This window comes from Rhodamnia argentea, chromosome 6, assembly GCF_020921035.1.
Source record: "Rhodamnia argentea isolate NSW1041297 chromosome 6, ASM2092103v1, whole genome shotgun sequence".
NCBI classification, from domain to species: domain Eukaryota; kingdom Viridiplantae; phylum Streptophyta; class Magnoliopsida; order Myrtales; family Myrtaceae; genus Rhodamnia; species Rhodamnia argentea.
In genome coordinates this window covers 2,218,634-2,235,375 of record NC_063155.1, presented here as the reverse complement: position 1 = coordinate 2,235,375, position 16,742 = coordinate 2,218,634, and the positions used below count along the sequence as shown (strand labels likewise).

The 16,742-nt window shown below is 37.9% G+C and overlaps 1 protein-coding gene across 4 annotated transcripts; it reads right to left on the bottom strand.

Annotated features, from left to right (window-relative positions):
• Positions 1-274: 274 nt before the first annotated feature.
• LOC115748457 lies at positions 275-12,566 on the bottom strand. 4 transcript variants are annotated; one of them, XM_030684949.2, is made up of 13 exons: positions 12,206-12,566; positions 11,577-11,684; positions 10,384-10,473; positions 8,798-8,844; positions 8,287-8,344; positions 7,489-7,596; positions 7,097-7,219; positions 5,615-5,726; positions 5,187-5,248; positions 2,726-2,833; positions 2,406-2,521; positions 1,466-1,685; positions 275-528 (listed from the first exon to the last, which is right to left on the bottom strand). In XM_030684949.2, the coding sequence occupies exons 2-13, from the start codon at positions 11,653-11,655 to the stop codon at positions 479-481; spliced, it is 1,173 nt and encodes a 390-aa protein (XP_030540809.1). In that variant the 5' UTR covers positions 11,656-11,684; positions 12,206-12,566; the 3' UTR covers positions 275-478. The 4 variants fall into 4 exon arrangements, with proteins under 4 accessions (XP_030540809.1, XP_048136154.1, XP_048136155.1 ...); XM_048280197.1 differs by having other exon boundaries at positions 5,199-5,248; positions 12,206-12,565; XM_048280198.1 differs by having other exon boundaries at positions 5,205-5,248; positions 12,206-12,565.
• Between the last annotated feature and the right edge of the window lie 4,176 nt (positions 12,567-16,742).

Sequence of the window (16,742 nt, the reverse complement as noted above, 5' to 3'; positions counted from 1 at the left end):
ATGCATTAGAAGCTGATTCTTTATTCGGATTGATCTGCTTTCAAATTTTCCTTCTCTTATTGTGAGTGACTTTGATCTAATAGTTGAGTTGCATCAAACAGGTTTGTCTAAAACCCTCCCCTTTCTCATGCAAGAGAGAAATTCATGTGTATGTTACGAATAAGTCTATGTCATACATACCAACTTCATAATTTTCAAAGCCACGTTATGGATATTGATGCTATGTTATGTATATCGATGCTATCCGATGTATGATGTCCAAAGTAGAGCAGTATGGCCAGAAAAAGATTTGATATCATATTTACCGAATATGAACAATTCATGCCAATTGCCCAAAAAGAACAATTTGAGCATTGGCAGTATAGGAGACAGGAATGAACAATTTAATGATGGTTAAGATTGATTCTCAAAAATTGACTCTAACCTCATGTAATGGCTACTTACACCGTCGCCTAACAAAAAATTCCGAGTCACGATTCTATGAAACTGAAACACTTCCATCTGGCTGCTGTATGCTCAGCGGTTTGCCTACATGCAAGAGAATATCATTCAATCAACACAGGTAAGATGCACCAGAACAAGTACAATGAAGAGATATAAACACAGCAATACTCAACTTCCTGGCATGGATTTATTCCACCGACAATGGTAATGGACCTGATCATAGAAAAGCATGTAGCGTTTTAACAGGCAAGCGCATGTGAGAGTGCGGGCGCATGGATATGTCCAGGAATACATATGCATCGACCCACATATGAGCAACACAAGCAAGGTTTTCAAGCCTTCCAAAAGCAAGCACCGAAAAGCATCCTTGAAAAGATATGCATATTTTCCATCTCCCTGAATTGTTGCTACATACCGGACCTCTCAAAACATCAAACGTAAATCTATTCTTACTCTCTCTAACTCCTTGAAAAGTGATGCGTGGCATAGTTTGTAAGACATTGGATGTAGTTCGATAAGAGAGATTATCATTGATATAGGAAACAACTCAAAAAAAGCAATATTCTGACAATCAATAAAAAATGTCACTCGATGATAAGCACGAGACTCATATCATCTAATGTTCCAGCGATATGTTTTAAAGGATTTAACTTCACACATTATGGATTCTGCAAAAGCCAGAAGCTGGGTCATGTGCCCAGCTTCTGACTTATGGTTTATGGATTTCCATTAAAAAGGTTGTTATGAATTGGAAAAATAATAGCAAGATCATAATTAAAATGCAAGGAATTGAGGTGTCCACTGTCCCCTAAGAAAAAAAAGTTATGATAAGCTATATTAAATTATTAATAGAAGGCAACACCAAAGGACAAAAACTACAGCTAAGCTCGAGCAAAAATAATAGTAGAATTCCATAGCTATTTGAAAACACACCAGTCTCCTTCCAATAAGAAATTCGAAACCTGGCTTTAACCTAATTCTCATACTGATGAAAACCATAGTGTAACTTTTAAAAGTTTACCTGGGTCACCAGCAAAAGAATAACCATTGGGAAACGTTCTGCTTTTCATTAACTGAATTGGAGCATCCTGAGGCCTCAAAGAATTATCAGCGGATAGATAATTTGATACTTGTGATGGTGGCAAAGATACTGCAGAGATATCTGAACATAATGACGAACTTTTCGAAAGAACCGGTTCAGGTTCTTGCAGTAAAGGCGATGGCTGTGCATCTCTCAATTCCTGCGAATAAAGTAAGCATAGTTGTTCTCATAATAATTTTTGCAAGTTAGCACCACTTCCTCACGAACAATGGCATGTTAGCTATTTGAGAAAGCAAGTTCAGAGCAATATGGTAAAATTATATCGTTTAACACCGGTACCAAGTGGACTGGTGATTTTGATCTTGTTAAACCAACCATAATACTTGACTCGCAAAGGCAAGTAGAAAGAGATTTGCCTTGCATCATGCACAAAAAATGATTATGAAATTACACATCTTCTGAACAAAATACTTAATTTTGGTGGTATCGCTATTAAATGATATACTTCCTCAATAAACAGAACGTTGAATATTCTACTTCTGACAATTTTAAAGTCAAACTGGTTAAGAGCAGAATTCATAAAGCCAGAGCCATCGACAAGGTTTTATATCTATGTGAGGATTCCAACAATCAGCGTTATGAAGGATCTGCCTCCTAGCATCAAGTATGCCTTTGGAAATACTATGAATATCACATGACTAATATATGCAAAACGAAGGATAACACAACAGGCTATTAACTTAGCAGAGACGCTAGGAAATCAAGCATCATCATAAGATTAACATAAATGGGTCAGATGACATCAAACAGTTGCTCAGATTCTAAGAACATATAAGAATAATTCTTAGAAACCTATTTTCCATGAGTAAAGAACTATCTTGAGATCAAGCCTGCATTCACATCTTCTTCTTATACTTACCAATTCATCAAGAAGCCCATCAGTAGATGTCATGTAATAAAGATGGCTGATAGCTGATCGGAGACGATTGTTTCTCTGAGAGTAATATATTTTGCTAGCAAGGGGCAAAGGAGTACCTAATATCACAACTACCGTTAGTCCTACAAAACTAAAAATATTTGCCATGGGAAACTGAAAAAATATGTTCCATGAAAATTCTCAGAAACTTCTCTAGAGAAGCAACTTTGGCTTTAAATTGCATCTTACGTCATGAAATGAAAAATTACAGAGCACTTCCCTCACAGAAGTTAGAAAATTACAGCACAACTAGACTATTATACCTTGTGTCAATTGGCTATATGTACAAATTTGCAAGGGATTCTTATAGCCGATAGCACAACCATTCTTTGTTTCTTGTTCCGGAAGTGATTCTTTTAGGAAATCCCTACCTGGCAACATGCAATGAAATGCTAGTTAATGTACCATCGGATAGACCATTGGATCATGCACCCTATATCAGCTTTAAACATATTGTAGTGTAATCCAAATGACCAAGCAAATATTTGTCTCGAACATGTGATAATTTAGAAAGAAAAATGACAAAAAGATTAAGGGCCCATGTGATTACACTAAAAAATAAGCACAAAGCATTTTGTTGCTTTCTCATCAAAATTATAAAATCATATTCAAATTTCAGAAAAATATGAAAGAAACTTATGCATATCTACATATCATTTGAGAGTTGTAAATATTTTAGGAGTTTTCGGTTTCGAAAAAAGTTGAAAAGTGCGTAAGATGCAAGATCTGTATTAGGTAAAAAGAAAAAAGTAAAAGCCAATCCAGATAGGCCTGTGTTCAAATCACAACTGTTATCCTGCTATATGCGGTTGAGCATACGGACCCTCCTTACGAGATCACTCTATCTTGTAGCATGTCCTCAGAGATTTATGCAATTTCGAATGCTTTCTAAATCTCCCAGATTTCTTACCTCTCCTCTCACCAGTTTTAATGGTAGATAACATACTCAAATAAGTAATCCAACTTAATTTGGAAGGCTTTCATTATCTACTCATGAATACTTCACTGAAAGTGGAAGACTAATCAATTTGCTCTCTCGTCCAATAACGTATAAATTGTGGAACTTGCGTTCTGTATTAAATGCAGTAAAATGTTTTACTGATTAAAATGCATAAGATCCTTTGAAAGTCCATTAATTATTTTGCACAAGTCTTTTGCATTACTTCATGCAAGCAAAGGCCACATCAGGCACCTCCTATTATTTGGCAGTTCAGCCCTTTAAAACCATACCAACTTCCAAGTATTCCTCGATTTCCATCCATCCCCCTCTTATCCAACCTAAAGTAAAGCCTGCCTAACTCTCTTTCTAGAGTTTTTTGTGATCTAAAGACAGTAACTCTACCAATAAAGTAAGCCACAGAACAACGATGCATATGCTTCATTCTAAGTCCCTGTTTCTGAAGAAAAGAACTAGGCTGCCAAGATGGCCTTTTTACAAAGTGAATATGGTGGTCGATACTAGACTGGTATATGCTACTTAACCTGAGGTAATTTGTTAACACCTTTCATACTCATTCATTACATATTCTAATTCATCTAACATGTCACATATGAGTTATTTCTGCATTTGGAACCTTATGAAATTGATTAACTTGAGCTTTACATCTTTCAGGCAAAAGCATATATAGATATTAATGCAACATTTTATTCCCATGCCATAATTTAGCTTCAACAATGTTTTATAGAGTTTTCAATTTTAAAAAACTCAAAGACCTTAATCTAAAATTAACCCTGGGAGTTCACTTATTGGAAAAGGAACAGACTTATGTGTGTGATTTAGTTGCACAATTGCCTCACATAACACAAATAGTTTCATGCTTGGTCCACCAACTCAGGTTTCGACTTGTCTTGCATAATCCATGAGATTGATGGTTATTTCACCTGCCTTAAGTTTATCCATTTTCATTTTGTAACCAGTATAGCGTCTTTTGGCATGTTTCGAATCAATGACTAATTTGTAGATCAATAGACCTGCTCTTGAAGACCACTAGGAAGTTTGGGGTATTAGCGTCAATTGGGTTTTATAACTGTTCTATAAGTTTCAGGTGGACAAGGAATTACGATATATCAGTGATTTTTTTTTTCTATGTTTTTCTGCATTGAATAACTAATCACAGTTTTTTATGCTTAGTGTAGGCAACATTCAACTCTAAAAAAATTTATCTGCATTTTATAAATGAAAGGAAAAATATAAGGGTAAATTAGAGAAAAAGGAGATTAAAAAATCAAAGAGGCCAGGTTCTCTCAGGTTATAAATGATCCACGATACATCTGACAAACATGAAAAAAACGAAAAGAAAAAAAGAAGCTATCAGATAAACCAAACACAACCTACCAAATGCATAAGATCGAAAGAACATAGCAAAAGAAAAAAACAAGGCATAAGCATTTGAATTATGGACCCAAATCACACTCAGTTCAAACTTGTAATCAGATGAGTCATATGAACCTAACAATAAATAATTAAAGGCAGTCAAAATTGGATAGAGCTCAGCAGAGTGATGCAGGATTAAAGGATTATTAAGTAAATAATTTTCTTATAGTGTCTCAAGCTAAAGGAGTGTTTGTAATTTCCTCATCTATTTCCCATGATATAAAAGCAGTCAATTAATATAGCATTCAATCACTAGAAGATGGTCAATCCAAAAGTTCTGCATTTCCGATATCCGGAAACAAGTTTCTAAATTCAAGTCTTGCTAGCAGATTCAAGCTATGAACATGTACTTCTAGTGATACCAGAATCTGTTTCTTGATCATCTGTTTCAGACATATGCTCCCCTGCTATCCTACAAGAACAAAATATAGTTCAGATATCACAACAAAGAAACAGAAAGATAAGACACCGACGTGCATGTCATTCAAGAATATCTTTGCTTTTGGCCTTTACTGAGAAAAAACCATGCGACTGTCAAAGTATTTAACCCACTAGATATGTCAAAACATTCCACAAATAAGTATACAGTTTACTCATTTAAACTCTTATTTACGTAGTACAAATTAAGAAAGGCATATTTCATCTATCTGCTTGTTCACTACACAACACGAGCACTAGTTGGCCTTTGTTGAGATGAAGATTCCGCAAATTTGTTTTGATGGCCAGTGAATACTGCTAAGATTATGAATGAAGAGATGAAACAAGAATGGAATCATACAATCTAGAGCGTTTCACAGGAGGACGCATTTGACTTGCTGACTCATCAGCATTTCTAGGGATAACTCCTGGATCATCTTTACTTCTTGGAACAACTTGACTAGCTGAATTTTCTGAAGTAAATAAACTCAATTAACAATTCAATCTGTAAAAAGTTCATATATCTAATAAAGCATCATGAACAAATATATGTCTCCAGATCAAGGTAGAGGAGATGCAATAGCTACAAAAGGATCCCTGCAGACAGGCCATGTAACAACCCTTATGGCATTTTTGACACATGAACAACTAGATAAATAACCCCATAAAAATGTAGAAATTGACGTTTCCATAGTGCTCCTCAATGCAATATGCAGTTGATCACATTCTTCGATATAATAGATGGCAATAGTCAATTATATAAACAAAGGTTCAAGTCGACTGTACCTCCTCACCTCTCCCACCCCCTCTTATTCCAATCTGTATCACCAAGAATCTTCACTTATTGTTGGACCATTCTAGTGCAGCTTGTGTATAATTATATTAATGAAATCAGATTCATATCTGAATTCTTGCTTTGATGTGCTTCCATTTAAAGTTAATATATACTCCCCACCCCTTTGAAGAACAAGAGATCATCCAACAGTATGATATGTGAACAAACACCTACGAAATGCAATGTTAACATGTCTGATAACTAAATTTCCATGTAGAATACGCTGAAAATTGTGTGTAGGTGCATCACATTCTAGGCTAAACAACATACAACTCTCAGAATTAGCTTAAAGGATGATGTCTGTAGAAAATTTATTAAGGAAAGGATTAACAAGAAGAAAGAGAGAATCCGAGAATGGAAGAGAGAGAATTTCACATAGAATTAGAGAGAGACACAACATCTTCATTGTTCATCATCTGAGTTGTTTTCACTTGCCAAGCACTCCACATTACGACATACCCACCACCACTTCTGCCCATACGTCTGATGTAATAGCTTGTTTCCTTCTAATGAATTCCAACTTAAACCCATTTGAGGCTCTAAGTGTGCATTAGAAAGGGCATGTCGAGAGTACTTTTTTAACTCAATCTAGAAACAAAAGGAGTACCCCTCGAAATTGAAATAGACATGATTTGCCGTATGCATCTCATATTTAATCTGTATGTTATATTCAGTGAAAAAATGGTGGTTTTTTTTTTCTCATAAATATCAAGCAATAGGCTAATTAGAAATGGGCAAAATCAAGTCCAGTTGAGACGATCTTGAAACCACTGGAAACCATTTCAGGTCGAGTTGAGCATAATAAATTGATATTTGATCAAGCTCAAGTTGAGCTGCAAGCATCGAGTTGATGAGTCATGTAGAGTTAGAACATACACTTAATGCAGCTCACTTATACCCCCCAGTGACACATATTAGCTGAATAAAATCAAACTTCGATTTAGATGCAGTTAATCAAACATGAGCATGTATATGATCAAAGAACCACTAGAAACAACATTAAACTACCTTTGACCTCCAAACACAAAGAAGATGATTGCTGGTTTCCATTGTAACGAAACTGTGATGCAACAGTGATGGTATCCTTCACAAATTCATAATTTCCTTGCTCTCCAACAGTAAATCCCTGCTCTAATAGCAGATAAGGATGCAAATGAAAATTGTCACCCCTAAGGAAAGTTGAATGATTAATCAATCATTATAGTCATAATAAAAATAGATTCATCATTGTAATCTTAGCAAAACTAAGAGAATCAAGGAGAAATAAAAAGCAGAATTATCTAGTACTAATTACTGACTCATTTCATGTCCATTAAGACAAGTGGATTTCTAACAAGGAACAGATTTACACTAAACTTTAAGCATAGAAGCATTCAGAGAGCGAGAGAGAGAGAGGATACTGGGAGTGGTGGACTTTTTTCTCTCCTTCCTAGGTGGTCTTTTGCCCCTTCCAGTGCCATTAGGCACCGCAATAGCTTCTTGTGTAGAATTCAAGAACCTACAGATATCTAAAAAAATAATGGAGTGAACCAAAAAGGATAACAAGACCCAACAGGTTAGGATTATCAGTAAAAGCCTTTTCTCCATCATTCGAAAACCTCTATATTTCTAAAAGTTTAAGCAAAATACCTTAGCGTGAAGAAATATAAAAGCTACAGCCAGCAGGTTAGGCTTATCAATTAAATGGTCAAGAGTGTGCTAAGGCTATCCACAAGTTTCAGGCCATGTATTGCATTAGACGCTGGGTCGTGGACCATAGAGACTTGCTATAAGAATAAAGAATATAGGATCTGCAACTCTAAGAAATATCAAGACAAGTGATATAGAAATTTACACTGGTAATAAGAAAAAAACCAATGAAGAGGGAGAGGTACCACTAGAGAGGCGGTGAGAACCTTAAAAGGATTTAACAAAAAAAGAAAGAAATTTTCTGGTCTTCTAATGGCAATAATAGAGTGGTTACACACTACTCAGAGTAACCATCTGATATAATCAGATAAAAGGAGGAGATGCTTGAACAAGAAAAAAACAGACAAGATATCCAGATTGATTAGGAGTCATAGACGGCATGGCGCACTTCCAATCCTCAATTTAGCAGAACAACTATGCCAAAAGTGTATCTTTAAATATGCCAGACGACAGATAAGCAAAACATATGAACAGAATCCCTCAATGCTTCACAAAGGTCAGGTTCAAACCTGCATGAGCCATATATTGACTGGCCTTGATTGGCTTCTTACATGCATTGCAACATACCTGCAAAGAGAATATTGCCTTAAGATGAGAAGCCACATCGAGCGATCATCATCAAGGGAAACAATTGTTGCTGCTAATCTTCAAAAAAACTGACAGACAGTGGATGGAAAGTACAATCACACAATTGAGAAAGCAGCAATAAAGCAATATCATTTAAGGTAAAACCTACTGTGAAATAACATTAAGAAAATAGATTATGAAGCCAATTTCAAAACATAAACTTGAATCTGCAGGCAACTATTGTCGTAATCTGCTCAATCTGAACTCTTTGTTCTAACATATTTCACCACTGTGCTTCATATCAAGCCCGAGCAAGAGGAACTAAAGGCACAGTGCAGCTCTCCTCATGAATAAGGGTAGTTGCAGTGATGTACATAAACTCAAGAAACAGCAAGAAGTGCACAGGTAACCATCAATAAAAATGTACAAAAACAACGTGCTTTCCAACCTTACCAAATGCAGTTGATCAGCCATAGGCTTCAAACCATATACATGCATGTCTGCATCCACAACGCAGAAACCGCAAGGCAATCAGATTATCAAAAAGAACAAACAATAAAAACATAATAGCACTTAAACCAAGTCACAGCACTTCCAGAATTAGATGCCATAGAACACATTATCTATTTCTTAATTTTAAGATATATTAACCATCCATCCTCTCCAGCCTGGTGGCTTTGGGAGCTTCTCTCAAACTGCAGGTCCAGGATTTTAGAGAGAGAGAGAGATGACATACATACAATCTAACCCAATAAAAAAAAAAGAATCGGTGCAGAGAACATAAAATTTTTAATGTGAACAGCTACATGCTAAAACTTTCTCCTTCCACTTTCTCAATGGGCTTTGGCAGCAAAGGTTGTCCAAGCATTGAAAAGCTTAGATTCTGTTCTTATACCAGCCTTGATCCATATACCCCATGACCTGTCAACTAAGGGTATGTCTGGATTGTCTTTTACTTTTTAACTTTTTACTTGATCTAAATCATACAATGCACGCATATTTAACTCCTACTAACCCGAAACATCTAAACTTTCTAAACATATAAATGTTGACACAAAATTCAAATATAACTTTCCGTAATCTTTGAAATTTGGATAAACTTTTAAACTTGACATAAACACCAAAAAGTAACTTTACTATTGCTTAATGCTAAAGAAATAGCCTCTAAATGTAACTTGTGTTGACAAGGAGAAACATCTCCAATGCACAAATAACTCAAACAAGAGAAGAAACTATACTACTAGGACACATGGAGACAGTGTCTCTTATGGAAAACCAGGTGATCCAAGACAATGTACATAATTCCTGCAAGAGGCAAGAAAGAAGACTTCACTAGATACTAGATAACACAACTCGCTAGATACTAGATAATACAACTTTGAAAAGTTATAAATGATAATCTAACCCCATATTCTTATATGGGGTTATGAGCATTCAACATATAATGGGTGGATATACATACCAAACTCTGTCCCCTCATTAAGCTGCTTGTTGCTCTAAAGACGTTTACCAAGATAAAGAAGAACAAAACAAAAAGACGGAGAGACTCAGCCATTCCATGGGCCAATGTCAAGATAACTCTGGTCAAGATTTCACTTTTTTAATGTCTTCTAATTTTACCCTATAAAATCTATCTCGAATGCCATTGGATGGTACTCAAGTTCCTTGCATTTCCATCATTGTGATTCTGTTGCGGAAGTTATATCCACACTACCTATTGATGTTCTGCAGTATCTCCGTTTAAAAGTTAACCCAAAAATTGAAGTGAAAAGAAATTCATGTAGTATAGAAATAACAGTTCCCAATTGAGTATGTCAACCAAAAATTGAAGGAAAAAAGAACAAATCCATGACCTTGTTTCTGAAGAAAAGAAATAACGACAATTGAGCAGGCAACATACACCACACAAAGGCATAAGTTTATATGAGAATGAACTTGCTAATTAGTCCACTGCCACTCGACCACCCCATTATTGTAATGAAAATAACAGCCAACAATGCACAAATTGCATTGCAGGCCATGTATACTAGAAGAATTACCTTCCTCATCGAGCAAATTTGCTTCATCAGCCTCACGAAATTCCTTAAAAATGTGCTGAGCCAATAATTTCTGATGGCTAACTTCCTTTTCTGAAGTTGGGAAAGAGAATTCACAAACAGTCAACAATTAAAAGAAAAGGAACCAATATCAGACCGTATGAAAAACAAAGTAGCACCAAAAGAGGTCAAGAGCCACATGTCAATTTCCTTAAGATACGACAGCACAATGAAGAGAAAAATAGTTTGAGAACAAAGTGCATGCGAAGGTTCTCGTTTCTGCCTAGGAGGCACCATATGGGAACATTTTAACCATTGACAACTTGCAAAAGAGAGGTAAAATCTTGCTAAAATTTTTTTCTTTGTCCATTGTGTGCCCAGAATTGCCCTCATGGTATACCGGGAATTCGTGGCTTTAGTAGTTATCTACAGCAAAATTGTTTTCATTTCACCAACAGTCAAGTCTTGACATAAATGACATACTAGGCTAAGTGGACTCAATATCTCATAGATAACGCTTTATATAGGGAAGCACTCCTTTGCGCCATTTTGAATGGAATCTTTTATCTTTTAGTTCTTCCCAATAAATGATAGAACAATTTGACACGAAAATAACAAATTATTAACTCGTAATTACAAGCAGCATTTGAACGAAGCTTCCAAGTGTTGCTAACATCTACCTGAAAAAATCTCCGTAATACATACATTCCTAACTGGACAAAGTGGTCTGTGCATATAGTGTTCTCATTTACAAGTTTGTAAGGTTGCTTGTAATTATATCTCACTCATGAGTATTATGCCAAAATATCATGCAACCATGCCTATGGAAATACACATCAGTTCTATCCGACAATCAAAACTATTACTACGTATCAATTGAACTCATTATGTAACAGAATTGCATATTCGGTTCAGAGAAATCTGTCAATGTGCATAAACATAATTGTACTAGCAGACCTCAAAGACAATAAAAGGCCATGCAGTTGCTCAATTTTTAACGCAGGCCTATGAACTGTCATTTGTATGTCAGAAAGTTAATTGACATAATTCCCCTAGATCTTTTCACTCCAGGTCCATCAGAATAACCATTCATAAGCATACATGACGATTAACAGCTTAATGAAACTCCTCATTATTGCATGGAATGATCAAACAGTGCTCAGGACAGGGCCATGCAATCCACGGCCAATAAGTACCTGCTGTGTTGGAGAAACTGCCTCCCGCAAGAACCCGAGCCAAAACAGCCATTTTCCCACTCCCAACTGGGCAAACCATTGAGACCGGAGGGACGGTCTAACATATATCTGCACGTTGAAATTGATAGTACGGTTCATTTCACTAATCTAGCACATTCAAGGCGCTGTATACATAAATCAACTTGATAATGTGAGAATGAAAAATTCACAATGCTTGTGTCATAAAGCTGCGATGCCAGAACCATTGTACAATACGGAGTCTAAAACGAGAACAAGGACATGAATGCTCGAGTACATATGCATGATCTGTTGACCCATGATCAGGTCGAAAAACATGACTATCATCATTTTTTCCGTGGAGAAATTACGAAATTCGACATCTAAAGGTTCACGATTTGGAAAATAAAAGTCCGTAGCAGAGACTGCACATATTAAAAAATACAGCCAGTTTCAACAAACAAGCATGCAGCTCCTTAATTACTCTGTTCTCGTCCAAAAGCTCCAGATAATCATCACAGAAGAAACAAACGAACATTTTTCATGATTCAATCCACAAATCATATCCAGCGCACCCAAGACTCTCATCCATTCAACCGACCCAGCTCCATAAAGAAAGAACAGAGAAATACCTCAATCTTCACAAAGTCCAGCTCGCAGCGACCGCGCCAAAATGTCGAACCCGCGAAGCAGAACGACACGAAACCGATCAAACTGCCAAAGAGCAAAGAGAAACACCGATGATCGAAGCAATGTACGTCGGAACGAGGGCCGAGAAAAGCGTCGCGCAATGGGGCGAGTCTCGCGATGACGGAAACCCTAAGAAAGAGGCACGGGAATCGCTGCCCGCCTCATGCTATCCGATTCCTCTCTCTCTCGTGGCCGACGATATGGCGGAGAATCGCTGGTTGCTCTCTCTCTCCGATTTTAGAGAGAGAGAGAGAGGGGGGAAGAGAGAGAAATTGCGAAGCTTTTCCGGAGGATGAATGTCGCTGGCGTTTATATTGTTTGTGCGTTGCTCGTTATCGTGATCCTGACCGCACCGTATCTCTGAATTTTTGAATTTTGGAGAAAAAGAAAAGGAAAAAGCTTTTCTCTTTTTTTTTTTTTTCCTTTTCTTTTTTTTCTTTTGGATTTTATGACGTTTCTTTTAATTTTTCTCAGAAAAAAATAAATAAATAAAAAGTTCGACCTTCTATGATTCTCATAGGGGGCTTTATGGTGGCTTGGATGATGTTTCGTCGGAATTGCTTTGAAATAAAAAATCTTTTATTGAAGTTTGATTTTCGACTTGTAAATGTGATAAAGGGTTCCGTAATGATCTTAGATAGGAGAGATTTTACGCGTTAGAAAATCAACTCGTGAAATTTTGCAAAGATTCCAATAGATTAATACAAAGATTACCTCATCCAGAGTTTGACTCGAGGTCTCTTAAGCACAATTCGAAGTGAATTGATGTAAGTGGAAATGAAAAAAAACAATATAAACGTAGACCAAACCAAAATTTGACTCGATGAGTTGGCTTAACAAGTATAATTTTCTTCAAAGAAGAACAAACCAACGCACTTAAAAAACAATGTCAGAGTTTGACTCGATGATGACAATCCGCTGGATTATGCAAAGCTAATGGAAATCTAACAGCAAAGATCGAAGATTTTCTCTCACAAAGATAAACCAGCCCCTCGACAAAAATGGAACCCCCCCCCCTTCCCCATACCCGAGGATGAGCTATAACCTGAAACATAACATTAATGATTTTGTAGGTGGTGTCCTCAGTGATGGAGCCATCACAACGCTCTTTGAGACTCCAATGAAACCCTTCTTGACGGCTTTGTTGAAAAATCCGACCTTGTTCTCCAATTCAAGCGGAAGCAAGGGCCCTGGTGGAAGTCTTGAAGTTCCTAAAACTAAAGCATATGGAGTCAAAGAGAGAAATGAAGGGAGATAACCAACGAGACCGACTATTGTACTATGGTTTATGAAGTCAACGGGGAAGTTGTTCTAGGCTGGAAGATTGAAGCCCTGATCCTTAAAGCCCAACATCTGCTGGCTCAGGACGACAAGATTTCGATAGCCCACTGCAATTGCAAAACAGACCTAGTGGCCAATTGGTTGGCTAAGTGTGACGTCTCGAAATTTCGACTTCTGTAAGATAATTAGATTCAGTGATTTTTAATCATGAATTCCAGCCTCTTAAATAATATTGGATTTTCTAAGGACTAAGGGACAATAATTGGATTATCCCGAGATGTCGGTGAGAGAAAGTCAAGCCCGAGTAGTCAAGCCGTCACGTCATAGTACCGAGAACCCTTCGCGCTTGAATCTAGTCCCGATCGAACCCTAGATGTGAAAATATCGAAATGCCATTAGTCGGTTGTGCCAAATGACTAACCTATCCCCATTTATCAAATTACCAAACCGCCTCTAGATATTATGCACTAAAAGACAAAACCTTAAAGTGTGACATGATTTTTGGGCCCCCTAGTCAACTCACCATCACCTCACCCTCTCTCTACCTTTTCTCTTCTCTTTCCTCCCTTTTCTCTCTCTCTCTCTCTCCCTTCAACCAGATGGCAACACCCCCCACCGTGCGACACTACCACCACCAGCCACCACCTCCATCTACTATTTACCTTCGTCGACCTATATAGCCGCGCTGCTCTACCGTCACCCGAGTTTTCACCGCCGTTGTTGCCACTAGCTACCCGTGACCCCGACCCGTAAGCCTCAAGCCCTCGACCCTCATTCCTCCTTCGCCCGAGCTCTAGCCGTTGTTGTTGCCTCTGCCGAGCTTTGCTTGGCCACCAACAGCCCCCGCCGGCTCATGCCGCACCCCCCTCATCATCGGTCCAAGCCTTCCGCCGTCGCTGCCACCCCGTGCTCGCGAAAGCCGAGCCCTCGAGACCTACGGCCCTCACTCATGCAAGCCAAGTCCCCCTCCCGCCAAGTCCCGTTGAACCCCGTGACCCACGACCCCCATGGACCCGAGCTCCACCACCCACCCACGGACCTATGAACTACTTCAGCAACCACTGTCACTTGTTGACTCGAGCTATCATGAGCAGTAGAGATCGAGAACCCCCGAGCCGACGGGTGACCGTGCGTGCCCTTCAAGCCCTTGAGATTCGTTCGTCGCCATGTCGTAGTTGCGCCCGAGTCATCGCCGACGATAGTTAGATCCGTGAGTTAATCCCTAATCTCTAATTGGGACACTAATCACGTTTATGGATAGATTAATTAGTGTTACTTGTGAATTAGTTAGTTTAACTATAGTTAGGTTAAAATAATGATCATGGTTAGATTAAGTTAATCTTGATTAGGTTAAGTAACCACGATTACTTTTAATTAATCATGGTTACTTTAATTAATTGTAGTTACTTTATTATTAACCACAGTTGCTTTAATTTAACTGTAGTTATTTTATTTAACCTTGATTAATTTAGTTAATCGTGATCGAATTAATTAACTAAAGCTAAATTAATTAATTATTGTGGTACCAAATGACCGTGGTCGGGTAAATTAATTAAGATAAGTTGACAGATCAAAGTCGAGTTAATTAATTAAGATGAACTTAATTAATTATAATTGGATTAATTAATTATAGTTGTACAAATTAACCCCGATCGAAATAGTTAATTATTATTTAATTAATTATTATTGGGTGATCATTTGATAATTGTTTGTTTACTGCTATACACATTGATTGTATATATATGTATGGTTAAGAAGATTAATCACCCTTATATAGATGCAAAGTTTGGTGGATAAGATGTATTCATGTGGCCGTGTGACAATTGAGTTTTGAGCATGAAAATGGCATTGGGCCGAGTTTTGAGCACAACCGTGTGTGCATTGAACTAAATGCAAAGATATAAAGCGGCTTGGTTACTTGGCGTGCTTGTGTGGTCATATGATGATTATTGTTACCCTTGGGTACTTGGGGACAAAGCCGACACTCTTGGTTACTTGGGATCGAGCTTGGTATATTCGTGCCGAGTATACTTGGAATCACACAGCTTATCATATGCCTATCGCGGCAAGGTGCGGACCGACGTTCTCTACAGGAATGCCCGATTGTTAGTGTATGTCGAGGGCACTTGGAACCACATGGCTTATCGATCATCATCACCAAAGGAATGGGATGAAACCTGGTCTTGCTGGAAGAGTACCAACTGTCTAATGTGTTGGGGCCAAGTTGCCATTAATAACTAGAACACATGTGATGTATTATGCCCGAAAGTTATGATGAGTGTTACGATTGTGTGCCTTGGTTATGTGCTATTGATTGCCATAATACGTATTGTATAATGTGTGGACCAAGGCGGGGTGAGATTGCATGTAATTGATGAATGACTATTGGAATGTGCTTGATCATGTGGTAGATAAAAGCGTATCGATAGTCGCAAGTTATTGATTTGTTATCGACATTTGTCCTTGTGTTTAGGTCGCCCTGAGTGAATCGATGCCCTACTCGAACTTAAGCATTGACTCGCAGAGATTTTATATCTCACTCGTTGTTGTTGAATCTTTTTGAGGACCAAGGAAATGGAAGTTTGTCCGGTGAGGTTTGAGTTACCACTTGACCAGTCCTTCGACATCATACACCATCCGATCCCCGGTTCGAATAGAGTTTGGGAACACCATGTAACAACCCTTTGGGTCGAGGAGGGATTGGGGCACCTAGTGCCCCATCGTTTCAAGGCTTGGTTTGTCTGTCACGGGAATCAACTCATCGGGCTAATCCGTGATTTTAATGGGCCGCCGTCTGCATTCCCCAAGATCCAGCCTTGGGATCCTATGGATATAGATACCCCAGACGGGGAAAGTCGAGGACCCAAAGTTCGACTCTAAATATGGCCCCGAGTCCCCGCCGGACTATTACCTCGTAATAGTTGTGGTCGAGAAGAACTTTTTGATGGAGACCTATTGATGTGGATGTTGAGGGTGATGTTGGCCCCTCTTTTTGTATAGATACGAAATTAATCCCGTCCCGACCCCGTATCTTTTTTACAATCGTAGGGAGTAGCCCTAAAGAGTGGGCTTGTAGATACTGTAGCTTCCTTATGGTTAATGAATATCTATAAATGAAAATAGTCTTTTGCTAATTTGTAATGTGATTGCCTACTTTTCTGTCACTACTATTTATATTATTGCCTAGTGAGTAACACG